The sequence below is a fragment of the Macaca mulatta genome, chromosome 3 (genome assembly GCF_049350105.2).
Source record: "Macaca mulatta isolate MMU2019108-1 chromosome 3, T2T-MMU8v2.0, whole genome shotgun sequence".
Classification (NCBI taxonomy): Eukaryota; Metazoa; Chordata; class Mammalia; order Primates; family Cercopithecidae; genus Macaca; species Macaca mulatta.
This window is the reverse complement of record NC_133408.1, coordinates 2,069,009-2,087,954: the sequence shown is the minus strand read 5'-3', so window position 1 is coordinate 2,087,954 and position 18,946 is coordinate 2,069,009. Positions and strand designations below refer to the sequence as shown.

At 58.9% G+C, this 18,946-nt stretch overlaps 1 protein-coding gene across 50 annotated transcripts in view; it reads left to right on the top strand.

Annotated features, from left to right (window-relative positions):
• The window catches only part of COL18A1 (collagen type XVIII alpha 1 chain), a 104,640-nt gene that overhangs the window by 56,611 nt on the left and 29,083 nt on the right, over window positions 1-18,946 (top strand). For 43 of the 50 annotated variants that reach the window (XR_013414762.1, XM_077995428.1, XM_077995406.1 and 40 more), the window contains 11 exons: window positions 4,566-5,110; window positions 9,647-9,733; window positions 12,832-12,891; window positions 13,699-13,828; window positions 14,783-14,859; window positions 15,125-15,340; window positions 15,702-15,728; window positions 17,640-17,702; window positions 17,808-17,894; window positions 18,213-18,266; window positions 18,446-18,604. Coding sequence is in view for 49 of the 50 variants with exons in the window: in XM_077995428.1 (XP_077851554.1) it covers window positions 4,566-5,110; window positions 9,647-9,733; window positions 12,832-12,891; window positions 13,699-13,828; window positions 14,783-14,859; window positions 15,125-15,340; window positions 15,702-15,728; window positions 17,640-17,702; window positions 17,808-17,894; window positions 18,213-18,266; window positions 18,446-18,604 (1,505 nt within the window). In the remaining variant the exon portion in view is untranslated. Of the gene's footprint in view, window positions 1-4,565; window positions 5,111-9,646; window positions 9,734-12,831; window positions 12,892-13,698; window positions 13,829-14,782; window positions 14,860-15,124; window positions 15,380-15,701; window positions 15,729-17,639; window positions 17,703-17,807; window positions 17,895-18,212; window positions 18,267-18,445; window positions 18,605-18,946 lie in introns of all 50 variants that reach the window. The other 7 variants (XM_077995410.1, XM_077995420.1, XM_077995396.1 and 4 more) reach the window with 2 other exon arrangements.

The following is an 18,946-nucleotide window of genomic DNA, read 5'->3' as shown; positions in this document are numbered from 1 at the left end:
ATCCCATAGTCCCTCAGGGGAAGCTCCAAAGCCTCCCGTTTTCCTCTCTTCCTCTTTCTGGGATGGGATTTGGGGGATGAGATCTTCCTGGTGGGCTGGAGTCTGTCCCAGAAGTCAACAGCTCGCCCTGGGGCCGCAAGACCCCCTTAGATAAGGTAGACCCTCGGCAAGACTCCAGCCACACATGAGAGGACAGAACATAGCTCCTGAGTCCCACTCACCGCGGCTACCTGCCCCCATGGGTTTGCGCTGATTTGCATATAGGTGTGTAGCTTCCTACTGGCGACTGTAAGAAATTGCCACAAATTCAGTAACTTAAACCAGCACAGCTGTCTTATCTTTCAGTTCTGGAAGTCAGAGTCTGAAACCAGTTCACTGAGTTGAAACCAAGGTGTTGTCAGGGCTGGGTCCCTCTGGGGCTCTGGAGGAGAATCCGTTTTCTTGACTTTTCCAGCTTCTAGAGGCTGCTGCTTTCCTTCGCTCAAAACCCCTTCTTCCCCCTTCAAAGCCAGTGGTGTTGGGCAAGTCCTCGTGCTACCGTCTTTTGTCCTTCGATTTTAAGGCTTTGTGTGGTTAGATGTGGATCATCTCCCATCTCCAGATCCACAGCCTGAGTCCCAGCTGCAGCATCCCCTTGCCACATAAAATTATGCTTGTGGGTTCCAGCTGTTGTGCCGTGGACATTCTTGGGGCCATGGTTCGGCCCACCACAGTTTGCCCATGTGCATGGCTGCACATGTGTGCATATGCATGGGAGTCTTACTTTGCATAAATGGGATTGCCCTGTGTCTGCAAGTTCCTCTTTCCTTTATCCTGCATCTCAGGAGTCTCCCTAACTCCAGGGAGATGCCCTGGCTCTTCGTGTGGTTCTGGTCTTTTCCTCAGCCCCTCCTGACTGAAGCACCTGTAGGTATTTCTGCCTCTCTGTATAACAGATGGCCCTGCAGACACCTGCTCAGCCCTGACTGGTGGGTTCATCGCGCAGACTTTGTTTATCGGACACCAGCTGAGCTGCCTGCGTGGGCCTGACGTGGGTTTTGGGTCAGCGCTGACAGTGGAGAGATTGGATGTTGTAAATGTGTCTGAGTGTCAGCAGGAAGTCTCCGCCCAGGGAGACTAGCCCCTCCCTGAGGCTCTGCAGCCTTGGGCATTGGTGGAAGTGTTTGTTCGGAGGCTGTTTTTCTTTGATGCCAAGATGTCCCCCCAGGCACTTCACCATGTCAGTGCCACGGTGTGATGGGGTGATGACGGTGGCAGGTTGATACCCCCGGGCAGTTCACTGTGTCAGTGCCACGGTGTGATGGGGTGATGATGGTGGCGTGTTGATGCCCCCAGGCACTTCACTGCGTAAGTGCTGCAGTGTGATGGGGTGATGATGGTGGCGTGTTGATGCCTCCGGGCACTTCACTGCGTAAGTGCTGTGGTGTGATGGGGCAGTGATGATGGCGCGCTCTTCAAGCTCTGGATCGGGTTCCGGAAGCTCTGTGTGAGTCTTACTGAGGTGGTTATTTTCTCTCTTCACAGGAAAGTGGGCTGAGCGAGGAGCCTTAGGGTCTGTCATTGGCGGCGACTCCCTCGCCTGCAGGTGCGCGGTGGTTCTGGCTCAGCAGACCCCACAGGGCTGTCAGGGCGTGTCGTCCCCTCTGTCCGCTGAATGGCTCCAGCTCGGGTCCGTTTGGCTGATGTCAGTGTCGCAGTGCTCACTCTCACAGCCATTTACCTGCTGGTTTTCCGTTAGCCTTTGGTGTTACTTTAGCTAACATTTTTGACAAGGTGGAGCTGGATTTTTCTTGCTGCCGCTGTTTTTCATCCACTGCTTGCCTTGTGCCCACCAATGTGGTCTGCATGTCCTATGCCCCAGGCACCAAAACCACCGGCTCTCTGGCACCTGCCCTGCCATCTCGTGCCACTGTGGTCACTGACTGCAGGTTCTGGCTTTTGTCCTTCTTCTGCCTCTTCTGTATCAGTTGTGACGTCTCCGTTTAACGAGAGTCCTGCACGTGCGTGCTTGAAATGGAGGCTTCCAGGGTCCCTGAAAGCTTTCACAGAACCACTGATGTGGCCTCCACTTGCTGGCGTGGACCTGGGCAGCCGTGCAAGTGCCACGCAGATCTCCAGGGCACTTGGTCCTGGGAGTCACAGGGCAGCTTTTGTGGCCGCACCCTGAGGTCTCAGCTACCATGGCATAGATGCTGTGGGTTTTTGGGCTTCGAGGTCATGCCCTGGGGATGCCGCAGCCCACCTGCCCTTGGCCCCCATGGGCCCCCAGCCGCTGTATGTTTGGATTTCTGAACAGGCCCAGGTGGAGCTGAAGGACAGGCTGTGCTGGCTCCCCTGGCCTGAGGGAAACGTCCCGTCTCAGAGCCGTTTTCTCTCGGAGCACCCATGAGATTGCTTTGATTTCTAGTCTGCATCAACCCTATGTCTTGGAAGCTGTTGGGCCTCTGAGTGCTGAACTGGGTGTTGCCTGAGCAACATGAAACCCACCTGGCTGGACTAGGCTTCCCCAATTCGGCTTGCCCCATGCAGGCAGGAGCAGCCCTGGCTCTGCAGGACTGGAGGTGGCTGTGTGGGAGGGCAGGGGGCTGGCCAGGCAGCCTTGGATCTTTTCCTCAGGACCCCTTCAAAGGGGCGGCAGAGACTCCAGGCCCCGTGACCCGGGGACTCAGGCTGGGCTAGTTCTGAGGAGCGGCTGGAGCGCCTGGTGCTGACGGGTGAACTCGGGGGCAGCTGGGCGACTGCCAGGGCATCTGGCCCCCAGGCCGAGAGTCCCATTTCCTGATCTTAGCACAGCCCTGGCGTGGACATGTGGGGCCTGGGCACTTCTTCTAAGAAAGGATCATTGTAGCAGCTGCCATCTGGGTAGACGGCAGCCTCTGTCTGAGGGGGAGATGACTGCTGGCCTCAGAGCCCAGGCTCAGCCCGTCGGGACCCCTCTGCCCCTAGCCTGAGGGTGCAGGCGCCGGACCAGGCTGCTGTCCACAGAGCCCATTGTCCACTCTGCGCCTGGCCCTGCTTCCAGTCGGCACGAGGGTAGGGCCCACAGGGAGTCCAGGCCGCCACACCGCCTCATGCTGAAGTCAGGGCCTCGCGGGGTCAGCAGCGGCGCTGGAGGTGCCCACGGCGTGTGCCAGGGCCGGGGGGTCTGCACTCTTGTTTCCGCTGGTTCTGTGTTCTGTGAGCTCTTTGGAGGTACTGCTTCCCTCGTGATGTCCAGGCTCAGCACTTCTTCCCTTGTGTCTTGTCCCAGGTCAGCCTGGCCCAGCCACAGGGCCCCCAGCCCACAGGTACACGCACACAGGTGCTCGCCCCCGCCTTCCTCAGGACGCCTGGGCATCAGCAGCCCCTTCCCACAGGAGAGCTCCACCAGGAGCCAGCCCGCCGCACAGGCATCCCGGAGTAACCGTTACACTCTGTCGGAAGCAGACCGTGTCCAGTCTGTCTGGGGCCTCACGGTCACGGGAGTAGGGCCTTGGGGCAAGTCCCTGGCCCAGACTGTGGCCGCAAAGCCCGTGCTCTGCCTGGCATGGCAGGTGTGCTGGGAAGTCACTCTGAGCAGGGTCTGTCCTTGAGTGGGTGCTGCTCCTCCCGTGGGCAGGAAACGAGGCGTGAGAACTCCGGGCACTGGGGCTGCGTCCTGGCTTGGGCTCCCTGGGAGAGGGATGGACAGGGCTCCTTCTGACCCTGGGCTACTGAGTTGAAGTGAAGTCAAGCTCCGCCTGGGCAGGAATGAGTGGAGTGAGTCACCCAGCGCTGCGGGGCATTTGCAGGGAGCAGCGGGGCTGGTGGGGAGACCGTGGCACGTTGGCAGGTACATGGGCGTCAGCATGTTGGCAGGTACGTCAGGCGTGCAGCCCCTCCAAGGGGTGACTGTGGCCCCGAGGGGAATCAGCACGGTGGGGTGGGGAGACACTACTTGTCCTTGCCACATGAGGCACCACACCCAGTGAGTGAGCTGGCGCCCTGACAGCGCTGGGTGAAATCCCACACGGTGCCTCTCAGACGCCACGTGGACCCCCAGCCGAGGCAGCCGCTCTGGGCGAGGCCCCGTAGCCGAGGCTTCCAAGAACGTTGGGGTGTGGAGTCAGCCTCCTTCCTTCCCTGCGGTGGAGCTGCGGCTTCACAGTGGAGGCCACGCTGGGTTGCCCGCCTGGGCTGCACCAGCAGGGGCAGAGTGGGTGGGCGGGGCACAGGGCTGCCAGCCCCACCTCTCACAGCTCCTTGCTTTGGCGGGGGTGCCGGCCAGTCCCTGGCCCCTTCTCCCCACTGGCTGTGCCCATCCCTGCTGAAAGCAGCGAACGGGAGCCTGTGGACACCATGTCCCCTGCAGGCAGGTGTCTGCATGGAGCGCGCCCGTCGTTTGGGAATGAGTGAACTAGGGTGGCCGTTGGGTGGTCATTGGGCGGCTGAGCCCAGGGCATCAGGGCAGGCTGCCAGGCGCGTGGAAAGCCCTCTCAGACTCAGTTTCCCCTTTGTGCCCCTGCCTGGCTACCTCTCCAGGCGGCATCGGTGGCCCCTGGTACTGTCCTGCACAGCCACCTCACCAGCTGTCTTCCTTTTTGCAGAGCGCGTCGGCGAGGAGGTGGGGCTACTGCAGCTCCTTGGGGACCCTCCACCCCAGCAAATCACCCAGACGGATGACCCCGACGTCGGGCTGGCCTACGTCTTTGGGCCAGATGCCAACAGCGGCCAAGTGGCCCGGTACCACTTCCCCAGCCTCTTCTTCCGCGACTTCTCGTTGCTGTTCCACATCCAGCCGGCCACGGAGGGCCCAGGGGTGCTGTTCGCCATCACAGACTCGGCGCAGGCAGTGGTCTCGCTGGGCGTGAAGCTCTCTGGGGTGCGGGACGGGCACCAGGACATCTCCCTGCTCTACACGGAGCCAGGCGCAGGCCAGACCCACACAGCCGCCAGCTTCCGGCTCCCCGCCTTCGTCGGCCAGTGGACACACTTAGCACTCAGTGTGGAGGGTGGCTACGTGGCCCTCTACGTGGACTGTGAGGAGTTCCAGAGAATGCCGCTTGCTCGGTCCTCACGGGGTCTGGAGCTGGAGCCCGGCGCCGGGCTCTTCGTGGCTCAGGCAGGAGGAGCGGACCCTGACAAGTTCCAGGTAACCCCCACTATGCTGTTGCCGGGGGGCTGCAGCAGCCAGGGTAGGGTGGGGTGGCGGTGGCCACTGGGACAGGGACAGAGCTGCAGCCTGAAGAGGAGAGCCCCACCCCAGCTGTGGTCAGCCTTGGCCTCCGGTGCAGGCCTCCCAGGTTCTTGGCCGGCCTGGCTGGGGTAACATTCACTTTCTTGGCTCTCTGGCTTCTGTGCCCCCAGGAAGGGCTGCCCTGGGCTTCTGTGGTTTCTCTGAGACACCAAGGCCCAGCCTAGGAGGGCCCCATTTGAACGACTTTGTAACTAGACATCCACCCCAGCTGTGACCCCGTGACCCAGAGACACCCCCAGGCCTGTGCCAAGCCCCGTGGTGAACTGGGGCTCCCGACCTCTGACCGGCCGGTTGGGTGAGTGGGGACCAAGTCTGGGCCCAGCCACAAGCCTCGGGGCCCCATGCAGAATGAAAGCTGGGGTCCTTGTTGAAAACGATGAGTGATCCAAAGCTGGCGGCAGCAGGGTATCGGTCCCAGCAGGGTTCTCCTGTGGTGACTCCACACCGGCTGGGACCAGGGGCTCAGGGCGGCCCTGCAGGTCAGCACCTTTAGCAAGGGTGCGGCAGCCCCAGGCCTGTGAGACTCCACTTCGGAGCACGTGGTGGGATCCCCCAGCGGTGTTGGCATGTGGCCGTCTCCACCTGAGTCTCCGGGAAGTCCCTCCAATGTGCCTTCATTTCTTGGGGCTGGGGGAGCGGACAGAGCCCTAAACCCATGTGGGGTCTATGTCCAAAGCCCCTGCATTTCTGGGAACCTTTGGCTGGGAACAGCCGTGTGGGTGACCTCAGCTGGCACTGTCTCCCAAGTCCCTGAATTCTAACATTCGAGCTGGCCCGCAGCTGGGACGCCCCTGCCCTGACCGGCCACAGGGGACAGAAGGTTAACTGTTGCCCTGACAAGGGCTGTTTGTTTGAAGTTGTTCTAAGTCCTGGTGTCTGGGGGTTCTGCAAGCTGACCTTTCACCTTTGGCAGGAACTTTTAACCCTCAGAGCTCAGGAGCCGCTAGGACGTTGACACCAAACTGGGCCTCTTTGTTTTCCTCTTGATCACAAACATGATTGCCGGGAAAGAAGTCAGAGTCACCCCCTCCTGTGAGAGGCAGTTTGTTGTGTGAATCCCCAGCCATTTCTTGGTGGAATAAAGTCGCCCACAAGTGCTGTACATCTTTAACGCTGTAAGGAAAGGCGGCCAAGTGCCGAGAGCTGGGGTACGTGGGTGCACATCTGTGCCCGATGGTGCTGGGGAGAGCCGGGCCGCCGCCCTGTAGTGAAGGCCTCCTCATCAGCGAAGTCCCACTTCCCAGTTAGATGTGTAGGAAAAGGGGGTCTGGGTGTTTAATTTTGTATTTCTTGGACTGTTAGTGAAGACAGACTTCCACGTTGCCACTTGTTTATTGTATTTCTTTCTTTGTGACTGACTGGTTTATGTTCTCTGTGTTTTTCGGTGGGCCCAACTCTCATTGATTTTTACAAACTCCTTACATGTAAAAGAAACTGCTCTTTGGTTTCGCATGCTGCAGACTTTATTTTCACCTTGTCTTTTTTTTTTTTCTTTTTTTTTTTTTGACCATTGGGATTTGATGTATGGTTTTTTGGGGGTTTTTTTGTTTTGTTTGTTTTAGATGGAGTCTCGCTCTATTGCCCAGGTTGGAGTGCAATGGGGTGATCTTGGCTCACTGCAACCTCTGCCTCCTGGGTTCATGTGGTTCTCCTGCCTCAGCCTCCCGAGTAGCTGGGACTACAGGCTCCCGGCACCACGCCTGGCTAATTTTTGTATTTTTAGTAGAGATGGGGTTTCACCATATTGGTCAGGCTGGTCTCGAACTCCTGACCTCAGGTGATCCACCTGCCTGAGCCTCTCAAAGTGCTGGGATGACAGGTGTGAGCCACTGCGCCCGGCTGGGATTTGATGTGCTTATGTGGTTAAATCTGGCCTGGAGAAGACACCATGATTTACAACAGCCCAGTGAAACCTTGGAAGGTCAGAGAGCTGGAACAGGAGGGAGCTAGAGGGCCCTGGGTCTGGACCTGGGTGGCGCGCAGCAGGCCGTGTGCTGCTGGGCGTGGGTGGCGCGCCGCGGGCCGTGTGCTGCTGGGCGTGGGTGGCGCGCCGCGGGCCGTGTGCTGCTGGGCGTGGGTGGCGCGCCGCGGGCCGTGTGCTGCTGGGCGTGGGTGGCGCGCCGCGGGCCGTGTGCCGAAGGCCATGTCAGTTGATCTCTGTGTCAGGTCCCCGCAGGCCTCAGGTGTCAGGAACTTTCTCTTTGGGTCTTAGATGAGATTCCAGCTGGGGAGAGGAGAAACACGCTTGTGTGGTCGAGAAGAAGGTGGAATTGTTCAGCACAAGATTTTCTCAGACGTCTGAATTGAGATTCTTGGGAAAGAAACATTGAGTTGTGTGACTCATCATTTCTGGCAGAAACAAGCACAGAGCTTTGGGAGCAGGAAGGAAACCGAGGCTTCCTCCTCCTCAGACTCCACGAGGCTGCAGTGCCCCCAACGCTGCCACAGATGGTGCCTGGGACCCCCGGCCTCCGCGGGGTCCGACAGAGCCCTCCGGAGCGTTGGTTGTGTTCCTCGTCGTAAGAGTCCTGGGGCGTTGTTGGTCTTTTCAGGTTCACTTTCTTGGGTCGGGTTTGTCAGTGGCCGTCTCCGGGGAAATCATGCACCCCCCAGCTGTGCTGTTGTGAACGTCATTTCCAGCTGTGTCCTGATTTCCAGGGCGCTGAGGCTGCAGCATGTTGGGAAGCATTTTACACGCTTTTCCCTAACAGGATTCCTGTGATCTCTGTTTCGGTGTCTCCGGATTTCATAACTTTCAGTCCTAAGTCCCTTAAATATTTGCAATGGGCCTGTGGCTTTTGCACTAGTGCCATCTGCCCCACCCCTGGAGCCAGTGGCCGCCACAGGCTCGGAGCTGCTCTGCCCTTTGTAGCTGCCCCCGACCCAGGCACCCTGTAGCCCCGAGCAGAAGGCGTCGGCACCCTCGGGAGCACCCTCAGGAGAGCGCTGTGGCCGGAGAGCATGGCGGCCACCTGCCAGGTTGTCAGGGCCTCACGGGCGTGTCTGCGTGGGGATGGATGTCAGGAATGCCCAGCCCCTCCCCCACACCAAGACCACCTAAGATGCACCCCTGGCACCCCTCCCCTGCCCGGGCTGCCCCAGGGCTAGAATGCAACCCCAGCTCCTCCCCAGGCATGACCTGGAGCCTCTTGAATGTGAAAGCTGCTGCCCTGCCCCCACGCAGCAGGTCCTGGTGGACGGTGGACCCTGGACCCCGCGGTGCTGCCCCGGCCTACCCAGGGCACTGTAGGCAATGCCCCTCCCCTGCGGTGTGACGCTGAGAACCGCCGGTGCGTTCTGTGGGAAACCCGTGCACACCCAGGGGGCTCACGGGGTCCACATGCCCCATGCATGAACTCACACACACATGCATACATGATCTCATGTTTGCACACACGTGTCCACGGAGATGCATGGTCTCACACACATGTGCCCATACACTCAGCACTCACACCCCATCCTGCAGGCTCAGGCCCCACTCCTGAGCCACCTGCCCGGGCTTTGGGGCCCAGCTGGCGTGGGGATCCCCAGGCTCCACCTGGCCTCACTTGGCTCTGAAATCTAGGCCAGGATGCAGAACCCGCAGTGCGGCCAGTGGAGCCCCTGGTGCTGTGCACAGCCCCCACCTGGCAGCCCCTCTTCCTGCCAAAGCCCCTCCCAGTGTCCTCTCCCCCGGACGAGCTGCTGGCTTGAGGCTTAGGACGTTGCGCCCTCCTGTGTCCCTGCCCAGCGTCCCCAGCCTGCGTCTCACGAGACACTGCCAGCCGCGCCAGGACCTAAGAGGGCAGGGGCAGGCACCCTGGCACTCAGCCCAGGACTGAGGATGCTGGAGGGAGCGGTGGGTGGGTGGGTGGGTGAGTGAGATCGGCTCCAGACGGAATGGGTGCAGAGATCCAGGAAACTCCCCCACACCTGCGGCATTTTGGTCCTTGGCTTCTGGGTTTTGCTTTTTATGAAAAGGTAAAGTTCAAAGAAAGCAAAGCTGTGGTGCTGCCTTGGTTGGTCCAAGTCGGGAGATGAGGCCGCCTGGGGCTTGTGTAAAGCTCCCAGGACTTGGGGTTGGGGGATTTAACCTGCAGCCCCTCGAATCTGCTCCTCTCTCCCAGGCCTTGGATCGAGCCACGCCCACTGTGGTTCTAAACCCATAGCACTCAGGTGGCCCATCAGCCGCCTCAGATGAGCCGAGTCTGAGGGAGCAGCCTCCGCCCAGCTGGGTGCTTTCCACACGAAAGCGCCCAGGACCCCCCTGGGTCTCACCACGTCTTCCTACCATGAGGCATACCGCACCCCCAGGAGGCTGCCTGAGACCCCTTCGCTCCCCGAGACGCTCCTGCCCTCCGTGGGCCCGCCGAAATCTGGAGCTCAGGCAGTGCTGGGGTTGCCGCTGCTGCCTCAGGACCGCTGGTGACCGCTTTCTCTGTCTGCATTTAGGGGATGATCGCTGAGCTGAAGGTGCGCGGGGACCCCCAGGTGGGCCCCATGCACTGCCTGGACGAGGAAGGCGATGACTCAGATGGGGTGAGTGACAGCCGGGTCCCGGGCGGGGTCTCCCTCGACCCCTGGCACGTGGAGTTCAGGGCCAAGGGCTGTGACAGGAAAAGTCCCAAAAGATGCCACTTTGGGTACCGGGAAGCTGCGATACCATTTCCATGCTCTCCTGTAACACCTCGGAGCCCTTCCTTGCCTTAAACTTTCCCACATAAAAACTAATACAAAGCATAAAATAAACACCAGAACCACCCTCCATGGCAGCTGGTGAGACGGAGGATGTGAGGCAGCTCAGCAAAGAGTGTGTGTGTGTGGTGTGCCCGTGTCTTGTGTGTGGTGTGTGTGTGTGGTGTCTGTGTGGTGTGTCTGTCTTGTGTGTTGTGTGTGGTGTGTCTCTGTGGTGTGTCTGTCTTGGGTGTTGTGTGTGGATGTGTGCATGTCTGTTTTTGTGGATGTGTGTGTGGTGTGTGTGTGTGTCTTGTGTGTTGTGTCTGCATGTCTGTGGTGTGTCTGTGTGTGTAGTGTGTCTCTGTGTCTGTCTTGTGGGTTGTGTGTGGATGTGTTCATGTCTGTGTTTTTGTGTGTGTATATCTGTGTGATGTGTCTGTCTTGTGTTGTATGCATATGTGGTGTGTGTCTCTGTGTGTGTGTCTTTGTGGTGTGTCTGTGTCTTGTGTGTGTGGGTGTGTGGTGTGTGGTGTGTCTGTCTTGTGTGTCGTGTGTCTGTGATGTGTCTGTGTGTGTGTGTAGTGTGTCTGTGTGTAGTGTGTCTGTGTGGTGTGTCTGTGTGTGTGTGTGGTGTGCCTCTGTGTGTCCCTGTGTGGTGTGTCTGTGTCTTGTGTGTGCAAGTGTGTGGTGTGTCTGCATGTCTGTGGTGTCTATGTGTGTTTAGTGTGTCTCTGTGGTGTGTCTCTGGTGTGTCTGTCTTGGGTGTTGTGTGTGGATATGGTGTGTCTCTGTGTGTGTGTCTGTGGTGTGTCTGTGTGTGGTGTGTCTGTGTGTGTGGATGTGTGCATGTCTGTGTGTATGTGTGGTGTGTGTCTCTGTCTTGTGTGTTGTGTCTATGTCTGCGTGGTGCATGTGTTTCTGTGTCTGTGTGTTGTATGGCGTGTGTGTTGCTGGGGTGTGTGGAATCTCATCCGTGTGTCTCTGCGTCTGTACCTGTGTGTTGGGGTATGTGTGTCGGTGGGGTATGCGTGTCGGGGTATGTGTTGGGGTGTGTCAGTGGGGTGTGTGTTGGGGTGTGTGGAATCTCTGTGTGGTGTGTGTCTCTGTCTATGTGTTGTGTGGCATGTGTATTGGAGTGTGTGGAATCTTGTGTGTGTGTCTCTGTGTCTGTATCTGTGTGTTGAGGTGTGTGTTGCTGGGGTGTGTGTTGTGTGTGTGTGGTTGGGGTATGTGTTGGTGGGGTGTGTGTTGGTGGGGTGTGTGTGTTGTGCAGCATGTGTATTGGGGTGTGTGGAATCTCACGCGTGTCTCCGTACCTGTGTGTTGGTGGGGTGTGTGTTGGTGGGGTGTGTGTTGGTGGGGTGTGTATGTGTTGGTGGGGTGTGTGTGTTGGGATGTGTGTTGGTGGGGTGTATATGTGTTGGGGTGTGTGTTGGTGGGGTGTGTGTGTTGGGATGTGTGTTGGTGGGGTGTGTATGTGTTGGGATGTGTGTTGGTGGGGTGTGTGTGTGTTGGGATGTGTGTTGGTGGGGTATGTGTGTGTTGGGATGTGTGTTGGTGGGGTGTGTGTTGGTGGGGTGTGTATGTTGTGCGGCATGTGTATTGGGGTGTGTGGAATCTCATGCGTGTCTCCGTACCTGTGTGTTGGTGGGTGTGTGTTGGTGGGGTGTGTGTTGGTGGGGTGTGTATGTGTTGGTGGGGTGTGTGTGTTGGGATGTGTGTTGGTGGGGTGTGTATGTGTTGGGGTGTGTGTTGATGGGGTGTGTGTGTTGGGATGTGTGTTGGTGGGGTGTGTATGTGTTGGGATGTGTGTTGGTGGGGTGTGTGTGTGTTGGGATGTGTGTTGGTGGGGTGTGTGTGTGTTGGGATGTGTGTTGGTGGGGTGTGTGTTGGTGGGGTGTGTATGTTGTGCAGCATGTGTATTGGGGTGTGTGGAATCTCATGTGTGTCTCCGTACCTGTGTGTTGGTGGGGTGTGTGTTGGTGGGGTGTGTGTGTGTTGGGATGTGTGTTGGTGGGGTGTGTGGAATCTCATGTGTGTCTCTGTGTTTGTGTCTGTGTGTTGTGTGGCGTGTGTGTTGTGCGGCGTATGTGTTGTGCAACGTGTGTGTTGGTGGGGTGTGTGGAATCTTGTGGTAGCCAAGGGGAGTCCGCCGGCCCCAGGTGTGAGGAAGAGCAGGGAATTCTTCTCACTCAGGGGCCCAGATCACAGCGTGCCCCACGTGGCCGTGGACCCACAGCCTCACTCCTGGGCGACGTGGGCAGGAGACACCATGGCTGAACTGTGGGCAGCGTGTGCACATCCATGTTGCTTTCATGTTTTTTTCTATATTTCACCTGGTAAGTCCGTTGTTTTTGCCTGGAACATGCCAGAAGATGCCAGATTGTTCACATGGCGGCCATGACAAGGCTGTGCCCTGGTACAGCTTGCCGGGTGCTGGGGGTCTCCGAGGCGCTGCACCCCTCCCCTGGCCTGCCTTGCCTTCAGGGGTCATTAGCGGGCCCTGAGGATGATTCTCCTCTGGGTTTTCATGAAGTTTAAAACGTCCAGCCGCCTTGGTGTGGGTTCGGCCCAGGCCTGGGCCCAGCAGGGCCTGCGCTGGGGAAACCTGTGCGGGGAGCATCTGTGGTGGGGCCTCCTCCAGGGCAGGGCTCTGGCCGGAGGAGAGGAGCGTGTTCCCCTCCCGCCTCTGCGTGTCTGACCACTGGCCGAGGCAGTTTCAGAAGCATCACTGTCCGCGACCCGATTGGACAAGACTTGTTGAAGCTCAGAGGGTGCCTGGGCAGGGAAGGCCAGCGTGCCCACCCCAGCAGCCCCTCCGAGAGCACCAGAGAGGGCTGGACAAGGCGGGAGGGGGCTGGGAGGAGGCAAGAGCAGCCTCCTTTGCTTCCCAGGCCTGCTGGGCTCGGGGCCTGGTCTGGCTGCCATCTCTCCAGCCTTTCCCTTTTCAAACTCCTCAGGCATCTGGAGACTTTGGCAGCGGGCTCGCTGACACCCAGGAGCTTCTCAGGGAGGAGATGGTGAGTAGCCGGACGAGGCCCAGCCCACCCTGCAGGGTCCCGGGAGAGCCCCTCCCAGCAGTGCAGTGCACACGTGTGTACACACAGATGTGGCTCCAAGAGCCGCCTCTATGCCATGAAGACACATTCCCGGCTGGGAACCGGGATGCTGGGCTGGGCAGACGCTCCGAGCCTGGGGACAGGCCCCACTCCAGTCCTGCCTGACCACCGCGTGTCTCTGGTGAGAGGACATTCCTTTAAACGAGGTCCTGCCCTGCACATTCCTTGGTCTTTGAGGCGACCTTGGCCTTCCGTTCGCCCCATCCCTCCGTTAGCTCATGGGTGGCCACCAGGGAATGAACGGGTGTGTGAGTCTGACGACCAGGAGGAGAAGGCGGTGCAGGGAGCATGAGGAAGGGCTTTCCCCAGCTCGGGCCACCTGAGAAAACACAGGAGGGGCAGGGAGCGGGGAGGCCCCAGCCCCAGGACTGAGGCGCCGTGCTTTCCGTTAGAGACGGGCGTGGGAATGTGGCCCCTGCAGGGACCCTCTGCAGGTTCACATCAGCTTCCCAGCATGGCCTCTCAGGCGCCAGGAGGCCTCTGTGGTGATGGCAGGCACGGTCCTGGAGCCGGGGAGCCCACAGGCGGCCACACCCCTGCAGCCCACGGAAGGAAGCCCCTTGCACGCAGCCCTGCAGCGCCCTCCTGTTTCAGAGGATTTTTCTTTATCCTTCTTGCAATCTTAAGTATTTCATTTCACAAACCAAGCAAGGCTCTGCCGGGCATCTGCTGGTTGAATAACAGGCCATCTCCTCTCTCGTCCTCCAGGGCACAGCCCTAAAACCGAGGCTCCCCACGCCACCCCCGGTCACTGCTCCACCCTTGGCTGGAGGCAGCAGCACGGAAGATTCCAGAAGTGAAGAAATCGAGGAGCAGACCACAGTGACTTCATTAGGAGGTAAGCTCTTTTCTGGATGTGTGTGCGTGGTGTGGTGTGGGGTGTGTGTGGTGCGTGTGTGAGTGTGGTGTGTAACATGCATGTTTGTGTGATGCTGAGGTATGTGTGTGATGTATGGTGTATGTAGTGTGTGGTGTATATAGTGCATGTATGTGTAATATGTGGCACGTGTGTGATGTGTGTGTGATGTGTGGTGTGATGTGCATGTTTGTGTGACGTGTGTGATGTTTATGTGATGTGTGTGTAGCATGTATGGTGTATGCGTGTGTGAGTGTGTGTGGTGTGTGCATAGTGTGATGTGTGCAGAGTGTGTGGTGTGTATTGTGTGTAGTGTGTGTTGCATGTAGTGTATGTGTGGTGTGCAGTGTGTGGTGTGTGTTGTATGTGTAGTGTATTGTGTGTAGTGTATGTGTGTGATGTGCATGTGTAATGTGTGTGTGTAGTATGTGTGTATTGTGTGTAGTGTGTGTGTGTGTGTGTGTGTGTGTGTGTGAGGCAGGTGGGGAGATGCTGAGGCCTGGATGGTGGCTGTGGGTACAGGCTCTGGGTATTCACTGTGCTTCTCTTGCAAGATTTCTGTTGGTTTTCATTTTTATTTTAATTAAAAGTTAAGAGGGAAAGAGGAAAAGGGACAAAGCATGCTGGCTGATAAGAAGGCATTTTGGGGGGCCAGGGTCTCTTGTAACAAGTTCAGGAAGCATCTCCCAGGTTTCAGCTGTCATCGGCTTAGGTGGCCACACCGGCCTCACTGTTGATTTTAAATTCTCTCTCCCTGTTTCCTGTGCCTGGGAGCCAGAGCTTAGGGGAGTGCAGCTTGAGGCTGGGAATCTGATGGTGTCCGGCCAGGCTCCAGGACTGAACGCGTTTGGGCTGCCGGGGCTATCTGGGATGCCAAGAGCAGAGCTGGGACCACCCGGGGGGCCTGACAGTGGCCACCTCTGCTTCTCTTCTCAGCTCAGACACTTCCTGGCTCAGATTCTGTCTCCACGTGGGACGGGAGTGTCCGGACCCCTGGGGGCCGCGTGAAAGAGGTAAGGCCACCTCCCTGTGCTCCGGAACCATTCTGAACCAAAGCACCCGTGGCCTTTCGGGCCACTCACTGGTGAGCACTGATGAAGCCCCTCTGTGCCCGTGCCTCCTTTGTGCCCAGCGCACGGTGCCAGCATGCATCCACCCTGCGTGTCCCCCGTGGGAAGCAGAGCCCAGCCCGGGACTCTGTAGGGCACAGCAGGGCACGTGGGCAGGGTGTGTGGGGCCTCACCCCAGCCCGGGCCCTTGTGTTCTCTTTATTCCCAGGGCGGCCTGAAGGGGCAGAAAGGGGAGCCAGGTATTCCAGGCCCGCCTGGCCGGGCAGGCCCCCCAGGCTCCCCCTGCCTGCCTGGTCCCCCGGGTCTCCCGTGCCCGGTCAGTCCCCTGGGTCCTGTAGGCCCAGCCTTGCAACCTGTCCCCGGACCGCAAGGACCTCCAGGGCTGCCAGGGAGGGACGGCACCCCTGGAAGGGATGGTGAGCCGGTGAGTCCTCGTGCCCCTCCAGTCCAGCCCCTTCTGGAGGTGGGGGCTCGGGCAGGACAGGGAGAGGCTGCGGCCAACGTGGGAGTGAGCTGAGCTGGGATCGGGGCAGGTCAGCAGCATCCTTGGGACCACCGTTTCGTGGGGTTGGTGCTGGAAGGTGGTCAGATGTGGGAGGCGGAGCTGCCCAAACACAGCCCTTGTGGGTGCGAGGAGGCTCCTGGCGCGGGTCCCGGGACATCCGGGGAAGGCATCTTTGCCACCTCGGGGGGACTTGGAGCAGGCGGTGCCTTTCCATGTGCAGACCCTGGGTGGGGCTGGAGGTGGCATTTCCGATCACTCACGGCTTCTCTTGCACACCCAGGGTGACCCTGGTGAAGACGGAAAGCCGGTAAGTCTGCTTCTTTCTGATCCCCATGTTATCTGTGATGTTTGCTTAGACCCCAGGGCTGTGTTGCTGGGGACACTCTTTTTAGGAGGGGACTGCACAGCAAAACCATTTTGAAGATGAAATTTTGTAAAGAAGAGTGTAGCTTGATGGGAAATAGGTAGTTACGTGTTAGTGTTGAGACATTTAGGCCACAACTACCAGGAAGAAAAAAAGACACAGCTTCCAAACCCTTGGAAAACGCACAGCAAAGAAAAAGGAGGTCGGAGGGTGGGGGCGCAAGACAGGAGAGAGGCGCGGAGCGACCAGGGGATCTGTAAAGTCAGAGCTTCTGTCTCAAAACACGCAGTTCAGATTTTAAAAATCAGCAAACACCGTTTCCAAGCACAGTGAAATGACGTGGTAGACTGCGAATAAAGATCTGGGAATAGCCTGCCCGGCAAATGGTAACACTCGGCAGAAAGTGGGGCCATCACGAGTGCTGGACAGGAGGGTTCAAGTTAAAAACAGTCTAGAAAGTCTGAAAGGACAGGGAGGGCATCTCATGGTGCCCACCGAACAGTCATTACCAACCGCCTGGAACCCCACAGCCAAGCTGCCTGCGAGGAGGACCATGGCAGACTAAGCAGGGCAGTCGGCTGGGGGGGCGGCACGGGGCCTACCCACTGCAACAGGGTACACACATGCGTGTGTGAGTGTGGGGTGAGGATCCATGGGGCCCACCCACAGCAGGGCACACACGTGTGTGTGCGTGTGTGCATGTGCGTGTGTGTGCATGTGCCTGTGTTTGAATGTGTGTGCACGTGTGCAAGTGTGAGCATGTGTGAGTGAATGTGGGTACGTGTGTGCACACGTGTGTGAATGTGTGTGCATGTTTGTGCATGTGTGTGTGTGAATGGGCGTGTGTGAATGTGCGTGTTTGTGTGTACGCGTGCATGTGTGAATGTGTGTGTGAATATGTGTGTGTGTGTTTGTGTGAATGTGTTTCAGTATGTGCATGTGTGAATGTGTGTGCACGTTTGTGTATGTGTGCATGTGTGTATGTGTGCATGTCCATGTGTGTTTGAGTATGTGCGTGTATGAATGTGCACGTGTTAACGTGTGTGCATGCACATATGTGTTTGAGTGTTTGCGTATGTGAATGTGTGAGTGGGTGGGATGAGGATCCACAGGGCTCAGCAACAGGCTTGATCTTAGACTTTCCCATCCAGAAAAGGAAATCCTGCCCGACTTTGTCACCATCACTTGGACACTTCAAAACACTGACTTTCACCTAGGCACAAGGCCCTCACCTGCTTTCCCGTGCAGCAAACACGCAGATGCTCTGCCCACCACATCCCCCTACACCACACGTGGACACAAGCACACTACACACACCACGTGTGCACACACCACACATTACACACACCACAGGTGGGCACATGCACACACGTACATGTACCACACGCACACACGGCATACACCACACATGGCCACACACTACACACATACACATACCACGGGTGCACACACATGCACACACCGTGCATTATGCACACCATACATGCACACTCACGTCACACAGACATATCACACATGCACACACCATACCCCTCACACATACTGTGCATACCACATCCACACACATATATGTAACAACCCAAGCACCGGCTATTGTGGAGGCCGTCAGGGGACCTGCTGTGACCTCCCGAGGGATGCTCCCCACAGCTTCCCCCAGGCGTGGCTGGCGAGATGGGCTCAGGCGGGAGACAATCTGCTGGGCCTGGCACCCTCCTACTTTCTGGGCCCCGGAGACTCCCCTGAAGAGCTCAGCTCCCGTCTGTCCCCTGCCTGGGGGAAGAGCACTGAGGGTGCCAGGCTGTGGCCCATGGTGGGGTGCCTCCCCTGACCGGGCTCCCGGCTGCTGTGTTCCAGGGCGACACCGGGCCGCAGGGCTTCCCCGGGACTCCAGGGGACGTGGGCCCCAAGGGTGACAAGGTGAGTGTTTGTGGCTGGGCGGGGCCCCTTCCTGTGTTGGCCCTTGGCCCGAGGTGGGGGCTGCGTGCGTGCCCAGGGTGTGACGAGCTTGTCTTGTGTTCCCAGGGAGACCCCGGGGTTGGAGCGAGAGGACCCCCAGGACCCCAAGGGCCTCCGGGGCCCCCAGGACCCTCCTTCAGACACGACAAGCTGGTGAGTCCCGCCCTTGGCTTCCTGTGACCTGGGCTCTGCCATCCTCAAAAGCAGGTACTGCTTCTGGGAGGGCATCTGGCCCAGGAGGATCAGCTCCACCCTCAGGGGCTTGCATGGGGTCTCAGCTGAGCTGAGGGGTCACACGTGTGGTGGAGCTCCCACCCACCTGCCTTCAGGCTTCTCTGGGGGCAGCAGAGGGGCTGTGGTTTCTCAGCTCCTGGTAGAAACAGCTTGATGCGCAGCTTGCGGGGCGGGGGCCGGGAGTAGCCAGGCGGGGGCCAAGCTCGGGGCAATGCGTCTCTTGGCTCTTTTCCTCAGACCTTCATTGACATGGAGGGATCTGGCTTCGGTGGTGATCTGGAGGCCCTGCGGGTGAGTGGCCCTTAACCTGCGGCGCTGCCTGATGTCTGTGCCCATGAGGAACAGGCCACGGACCCCCGAGATTCAGCTGGGATCCTGTGGGGGGTGGGGACGAGGCCTGGTTTGGGGGTGGTGGTCATCCCTGGTGGGTGCCACATGGGCTGTGACCATCTGTGTTTGCCCATGTCCAGGGTCCTCGAGGCTTTCCCGGACCCCCCGGACCCCCCGGTGTCCCAGGCCTGCCCGGCGAGCCAGGCCGCTTTGGGGTGAACGGTTCTGACGTCCCAGGACCTGCCGGCCTTCCTGGTGTGCCTGGGCGCGAGGGTCCCCCCGGGTTTCCCGGCCTCCCGGTAAGTCCTGCCTCAGGAGTCCTGTCTGCTGGGAGTGGGGGGTGAACACCCCACGTGGGACCCCTGCCCCACCTCAGGCCTCCCCAGTCCCCGCCCCTCACCTCATCTCCCCTGGGAGTTGGCGGACAACTCCAGACTCGGGGCCACCCTGGGGTGTGTGGAGGCACCTCAGTGGCCACCCCGTGGTTCTGGGGGTGCTGACCAGTGGGGGTGGCTGCTAGCAAGGCCTCCGACTTCTGGCCCTGTGGGTCTGCGGACTGCACAGAGTATCTCCATGAGCAATTCCCATGGGTGGGGGTGGGAGGGCCGAGGTCAGCACTGCTGGAGGGCCAGGGGAGGGAG